This window comes from Babylonia areolata, chromosome 19 (genome assembly GCF_041734735.1).
Source record: "Babylonia areolata isolate BAREFJ2019XMU chromosome 19, ASM4173473v1, whole genome shotgun sequence".
NCBI classification, from domain to species: Eukaryota; Metazoa; Mollusca; class Gastropoda; order Neogastropoda; family Buccinidae; genus Babylonia; species Babylonia areolata.
Genome location: NC_134894.1, coordinates 1,914,852 through 1,922,500, shown reverse-complemented (window position 1 = coordinate 1,922,500; position 7,649 = coordinate 1,914,852). Strand labels below are relative to the sequence as shown.

Below are 7,649 nucleotides of genomic sequence, written 5' to 3'. Positions count from 1 at the left end.
TGTACCACACACTGTGCACCATGTACCATGCACCACACACTGTGCACCATGTATCATGCACCACACACTGTGCACCATGCATCATGCACCACACACTGTGCACCATGCACCACACACTGTGCACCATGCACCACACACTGTGCACCATGCACCACACACTGGGCACCATGTACCACACACTGTGCACCATGCACCACACACTGTGCACCATGTATCATGTACCCCACACTGTGCACCATGTACCATGCACCACACACTGTGCACCATGCACCACACACTGTGCACCATGTATCATGCACCACACACTGTGCACCATGTATCATGCACCACACACTGTGCACCATGCACCACACACTGTGCACCATGTATCATGCACCACACACTGTGCACCATGTATCATGCACCACACACTGTGCCATGTATCATGTACCACACACTGTGCACCATGCATCATGCACCACACACTGTGCACCATGTATCATGCACCACACACTGTGCACCATGTACCATGCACCACACACTGTGCACCATGCATCATGCACCACACACTGTGCACCATGTACCATGCACCACACACTGTGCACCATGTACCATGCACCACACACTGTGCACCATGTACCACACACTGTGCACCATGTATCATGTACCACACACTGTGCACCATGCACCACACACTGTGCACCATGTATCATGTACCACACACTGCACCATGTATCATGTACCACACACTGTGCACCATGTACCATGCACCACACACTGTGCACCATGTATCATGTACCACACACTGTGCACCATGTATCATGTACCACACACTGTGCACCATGTACCATGCACCACACACTGTGCACCATGTATCATGTACCACACACTGTGCACCATGTATCATGCACCACACACTGTGCACCATGTATCATGCACCACACACTGTGCACCATGCACCACACACTGTGCACCATGTACCATGCACCACACACTGTGCACCATGTACCATGCACCACACACTGTGCCATGTATCATGTACCACACACTGTGCACCATGCACCACACACTGTGCACCATGTATCATGTACCACACACTGTGCACCATGTATCATGCACCACACACTGTGCACCATGTACCATGCACCACACACCGTGCACCATGCACCACACACTGTGCACCATGTATCATGTACCACACACTGTGCACCATGTATCATGCACCACACACTGTGCACCATGTATCATGCATCACACACTGTGCACCATGTATCATGCACCACACACTGTGCACCATGCACCACACACTGTGCACCATGCACCACACACTGTGCACCATGTATCATGCACCACACACTGTGCACCATGTATCATGCACCACACACTGTGCACCATGTATCATGCACCACACACTGTGCACCATGTACCATGCACCACACACTGTGCACCATGTATCATGCACCACACACTGTGCACCATGTATCATGCACCACACACTGTGCACCATGTATCATGCACCACACACTGTGCACCATGTATCATGCACCACACACTGTGCACCATGCACCACACACTGTGCACCATGCACCACACACTGTGCACCATGTACCATGCACCACACACCGTGCACCATGCACCACACACTGTGCACCATGCACCACACACTGTGCACCATGTATCATGCACCACACACTGTGCACCATGTATCATGTACCACACACTGTGCACCATGCACCACACACTGTGCACCATGTATCATGTACCACACACTGTGCACCATGCACCACACACTGTGCACCATGTATCATGTACCACACACTGTGCATGCACCACACACTGTGCACCATGTATCATGCACCACACACTGTGCACCATGCACTACACACAATATATGTACCCCACACTGTGCAGAATCCCTACCAGACCACATGATTCAGGACATAGTGGGCTGTGCACCATGTACCATGCACCACACACTGTGCACCATGTATCATGTACCACACACTGTGCAGAATCCCTACCAGACCACATGATTCAGGACATAGTGGGCTGTGCACCATGTACCATGCACCACACACTGTGCACCATGTATCATGTACCACACACTGTGCAGAATCCCTACCAGACCACATGATTCAGGACATAGTGGGCGCGGACCGGAAGCACGAGACGAAGGCCAAGAAGAAGGTGGCCGACATGTACCCGGACACCCGGGCCACCCTGCAGAACTTCTATGACCGCTACAACCAGGACCTGGCCGTCATGCTGGACGACCCTCGCTTCCTCTGGATGGACAGCAAGCCGCACTGACCGCTCCGTCCGGGGGTGGGGGTGGGGTGGGGGGAGGGGGGTTGCGGAGGACACAGACGGGAAATTGTTACCTTGTGTGGGTGGAAAGAAATTCGGACTGTGCCAGGTGGTGGACAGGTGGGCTGCCTAGTGTGATTGTTTTCTGAGTGTTTTTTTTTTCCATCTCTTGAAGAGGTGTACAGGTGTGTGTATGTGCGCGCGCGCGCGCGCGCGTGTGTGTGTGTGTGTGTGTGTGTGTGTGTGTGTGTGTGTGTGTGTGTGTGTGCTGAGGAGTCTGTAGGAGTGAAGACCCTGTGTTCAGTGTGTGCATCACTGTGAAGGGTGTGTGTGTGTCTCAGCATGACGGCAGGCAATTTGCCATGTACACAGGACTTTTCAGCCCGCTAGTCATTTACTTGTTTGGTTGATCACTGTGTGGGACCTGTGTGTACTACTTTACATTGTGTGGGACCTGTGTGTACTACTTTACATTGTGTGGGACCTGTGTGTACTTCTTTACATTGTGGCAGACCTGTGTGTACTACTTTACATTGTGTGGGACCTGTGTGTACTACTTTACATTGTGTGGGACCTGTGTGTACTTTACATTGTGGCAGACCTGTGTGTACTTCTTTACATTGTGTGGGACCTGTGTGTACTTTACATTGTGTGGGACGTGTGTGTACTTATTTACGTTGAGTGGAACCTGTGTGTACTTCTTTACATTGTGTGGGACCTGTGTGTACTTCTTTACATTGTGTGGGACCTGTGTGTACTTTACATTGTGTGGGACCTGTGTGTACTTTACATTGTGTGGGACCTGTGTGTACTTCTTTACATTGTGTGGGACCTGTGTGTACTTTACATTGTGGCAGACTATGTGTACTTCTTTACATTGTGTGGGACCTGTGTGTACTTCTTTACGTTGAGTGGGACCTGTGTGTACTTTACATTGTGGCAGACCTATGTGTACTTCTTTACATTGTGTGGGACCTGTGTGTACTTCTTTACGTTGAGTGGGACCTATGTGTACTTTACATTGTGGCAGTCCTATGTGTACTTTACATTGTGGCAGACCTGTGTGTACGTCTTTACATTGTGTGGCACCTGTGTGTACTTCTGTACATTGTGTGGGACCTCTGTGTACTTTACATTGTGGCAGACCTGTGTGTACTTTACACTGTGTGGGATGTGTGTGTACTTTACACTGTGTGGGACTTGTGTGTACTTTACACTGTGGCAGACCTGTGTGTACTTTACACTGTGTGGGACCTGTGTGTACTTTACACTGTGTGGGACTTGTGTGTACTTTACACTGTGTGGGACTTGTGTGTACTTTACACCGTGTGGGACTTGTGTGTACTTTACACTGTGTGGGACTTGTGTGTACTTTACACTGTGTGGGACTTGTGTGTACTTTACACCGTGTGGGACCTGTGTGTACTTTACACTGTGGCAGACCTGTGTGTACTTTACACTGTGGCAGACCTGTGTGTACTTTACACTGTGTGGGACCTGTGTGTACTTTACACTGTGTGGGACTTGTGTGTACTTTACACCGTGTGGGACCTGTAAGTACTATACACTGTGTGGGACCTGTGTGTACTTGTATTATAATGATAATGATGATGATAATAATTATTATGATGATAATGATGATAACAATAACAGTAACAATTATTATTATTATTATTGTTATTGTTATTGTTACTTATTATTATTGTTGTCGTTGTTGTAGTTATTGTTGTTGCGGTTATATATAGCGCTATAATACAAAAAAAGAAGGGAGCTCTAAGCGCTGTATAAATCCAGTACTTAAAACGAAACTAGAAAGGTCAAGAATTAAAGTAGAAACATATAAAAGGGTAATGAAAGGCTTTGTTGTTTTTTTGGCACAGTCATGGACATTATAAAACCACACTGTACAACACCCCCATGGTAGCATAATACTATATAACTGTCACTATCCAGCACACACAGTGTGAGAGATAATGGGTGTAGACAGTTAGGAGTTAATAGATGTGAACAATATGGGAGTTAATAATTGTAAACAGTGCGCGGAGCTTCGGGGAGACATAATGGACAGGTGTGTGATGACGTGCTGTCTGAAACGTCCCCGTCGTCTCCACACCAGACACTGCTTGCTCGGTGTCAACACCTGTGTTTACGTCAGCACGGCGTCTGTTTGCAGAGAGTACTCCCCCCTTAACTCTCCCACCATACTTTGGGAATGAGCCAAACTGTTGAACACAGGTCATAATTTTCTCTATTCATCTGTTGGTGTGGCAGACTTTGATCACGTGCATTTGCTCTGATGCGTCAGGGTTTTTTGTTGTTGTTGTTGTTGCTGTTGTTGTTTGTTATATTTTGTCACTGTGTGCCTTCAATTCGCCTTCCGATTTATTTATTTATTTATTTATGAATTATGGAATCTTTACCACGAACGGTCATGACTGGTGATTGTTGTGATGTATGCAAGTGTGTGTGTTTGTATGTAATAGGGACAGAGGTTTATACATGTATGTTTGTGATTTCAGCCAAGCGGGATGTTACCCCCATCTCCTCTCTCTCTCTCTTGATCACCACGTGACCATATTTTGAGTGTCTGAAAGACGATTGTGTCAGCTTGTTCCAGTAATGAGTTTCCTTTTGTATCTCCTTCGAACACACACATTTCATTTTCCTTCATCACTTTTTATTTTGTGGTCTTTGTATCGATGACATCATTGTTTTATCATTGGTAACATGTTGGCATTCTCGTTCTCAAGCGAGAAGCAGATCCATGTTAACACTTGTTCAGTGAGGAGTGAAGGTCGGAGTGGTGTCAGTGGCGTGGCTGACACTGACTGACAGGGTGACAGTATGGTTGATGCACACAGCACCTCCCGACACCAGTCTGTCGGCACGTCACACACGTCTTAATTCTCATCCCGATTTAAAAACAAATTTTTAATGCAAATCTGTTCAACCACACACGACGATAATACAACCAGGAGTGGCGTGAGAGGTGTCATTTTATTTCATTTTGTGTGTGAAATGAGTCATTTTATTTGGGAGCACTATTTGAGATCACACAGGTGTTGTTCCAGTTTGTTGATTTCGGGACGAATAAAAGAGAAGAAAGTCTCCATCTGTCATAGTGGGTGTTGTGCAAGATCGAGCGTTCTTCTGTCAGTTATTTCCCGAAAGAAACAAACACACACACGCATACACATGTGCGCGCGCGCACACACACACACACACACGCACACGCACACAGTTGTCTCACTCTATCATAAAATGCAATATTGCCTTACCCGAATGTTGTTGCTGTCTTTTTACATAATAATTGATGTGTCATGGTGACCAGGACATGCTGTGCCTGTCACTCAATCCTGTTCCTCTTTGATATTTGCTGGCGGGCATTTTGAGTGGGCCGAAAGGGGATTTTCTCTTTCGGTTGAAGCAGACAGTAGAGTCTTTTGAACTGAATGAAAGTGAACATGCAGAGAACGACTGACAAGAGACTGTTGAAACACGTTTGCTCGGAAAAAAGGCGACAATAAAAGCGTATGCATTTTATTCACAGAACAACACAAAATGTGACCATGCGCTCACGTTTCACTGAGAGAGATCCATGACCATGTGCTTCACACAGCACGAGCTCATTTCTTTAACTCATTTGTGTAAACAAAGTGTGTCCGACTATGTTATAACACGGTTTCGGTCGTCTGTGTGTGTGTGTTTGTGGTGAACTTTAACATTGTCATTTTCTCTGGAAATACTTTGTCGTTTAACACCAAATTGGCCACATAAACTAGGAAAACTGTCTTCTTTCCACTCAGTCATACTGTTTCCAGTGACGACGTATTATTATTTATTATTAGTGTGGAGTTTAACGACCTATCGGCTTCACGCCCTTAAGGTCAAGTTGTTCGTAGCTGTGGTCTTTTCCAAGGGGGTGTGGCGTGGACAAGGCGTTGGTCCTGTGGTCTTGCTCGAGGAGGGTCCTTGTTGTGTGCTGGCCGCCGGTGATGTCCGCGGTCCGTGCTGTGTCCTGGCTGTGTTCGGGTGGTGAAGTCCTGATTGTCGGTCCGAGGCTGGTCCTCGCAATGTCTGTTTTGTCCCAGCGGCGATGATCCACAAGAGGAGGGGGGGCGGGGGAGTGAGGGGGGCCGCCCTGTCCTGGTGGCTGTCGTGGGGCAGTCCTGACTGGCAGTTCGAGGGGTGTCCTCACTGGCTCTTGGCTCTTCTTTGGGGTGGTGGTCTCTTCGGGGTGGTTTTGGGGTATTTGGCCATGCCTAATTTGATATGTTCAATGAGCCTGACACGTTCCATGCAGTTCCTGCCCCGTCGGAATCCTGCTTGACATACAGGGAGTATGCCTTCCTTTTCTAGGAAGTGTTCAAGTCTGTTTTTGACCAGCCTTTCATATTATAGTTTTCCGAGGTGTGGGGTAAGCGCTATGGGTCTGTAGCTCGTCGGGAGTTGCGGAGGTTTTCCATCTTTTGGGATGGCCACCACGAGGGCTTTCTTCCAGGCTTCAGGAACAGATCCTTTTTCCCAGCACATTTGGTAAAAATTTTAATGTGTGAAGTATCTGTACCATCGGTTCATTGAAGTGAATAATCATATGGTAAGATATGGGGTCCATACCAGTGGCTTTGCTGGTCGTCCCCAGGGAACTGATTGCCATCCTTAATTCTTCTATAGTGAGATCGCTGTTGAATGGAGTGGTGTTGTCGTTCATCACAGGCAGGGTAAGGTTTGATTCTACTTCCTGTCTGTTTGATCATCTTCTCGGGTAGATGATGTGACTGACTCGCTCTAGAGAAGGTGTCGGCGAGTGCTTCTGCCCTCTCCCGTGTGTTACGTGTAAGGCGGCCGTTCACAAGGAGTGAGCGCTCAGGCCGCCTTCCTCGTTTGCGTAGTGCACTGACTTTCCTCCAGATTTTTTAAATGTCTTACGGTTCGTGGATCTCTTCTTGGCAGAAGCGTTCCCAATGTTCTTTCTGCGCTTTTTCCGTGGTAGAATCACAGAATGTGGTGGCTTGGTTCGGGGCCTCTTTGTTCTCTTCAGCCATATTCCGTTGGAATGACCGCAGGGCATGTCGTTTGGCAGTGGTGGCTTTGTCACACTCGTCATTCCACCACATAGCAGTGCGGCTGTGTTTCCCTTTTTGAGTGGGAGCTTTTGGGGAATGGCGGTCTCTGCAGCTCCGAGAATTATACTTCTGATGTTTTCATAGTAAACGTTGATGTCAGGGTCTCGTGGGTCGCTCGTCTCGCACTCTGTTCTTTGACAGGAGGCGAACAGGCTCCAATTGGCTCTGTGGTGCTTGAATTTTGGTGTTTCATCATAGTCTGCAAGGACAGGCTCTGTACCACCAAGCACAATCTGT

The 7,649-nt window shown here is 47.6% G+C and overlaps 2 protein-coding genes across 5 annotated transcripts in view; one reads left to right on the top strand and one right to left on the bottom strand.

Moving 5' to 3' along the window:
• Nucleotides 1–2,398, top strand: part of LOC143293371 (carbohydrate sulfotransferase 15-like) — an 80,940-nt gene extending 78,542 nt beyond the window's left edge. For all 4 annotated transcript variants that reach the window (XM_076604178.1, XM_076604177.1, XM_076604175.1 and 1 more), the window contains exon 8: nt 2,093–2,398. In XM_076604178.1, coding sequence (XP_076460293.1) covers nt 2,093–2,289 — 197 coding nt within the window. In that variant the 3' untranslated portion in view covers nt 2,290–2,398. The remainder of the gene's footprint in view (nt 1–2,092) is intronic.
• Nucleotides 2,399–2,489: 91 nt separating this feature from the next.
• On the bottom strand, nt 2,490–6,943 carry LOC143293965 (uncharacterized). Its single transcript, XM_076605360.1, has 3 exons — nt 6,904–6,943; nt 3,175–3,978; nt 2,490–3,061 (listed from the first exon to the last, which is right to left on the bottom strand). The coding sequence occupies exons 1-3, from the start codon at nt 6,941–6,943 to the stop codon at nt 2,955–2,957; spliced, it is 951 nt and encodes a 316-aa protein (XP_076461475.1). The 3' UTR covers nt 2,490–2,954.
• Nucleotides 6,944–7,649: the final 706 nt, after the last annotated feature.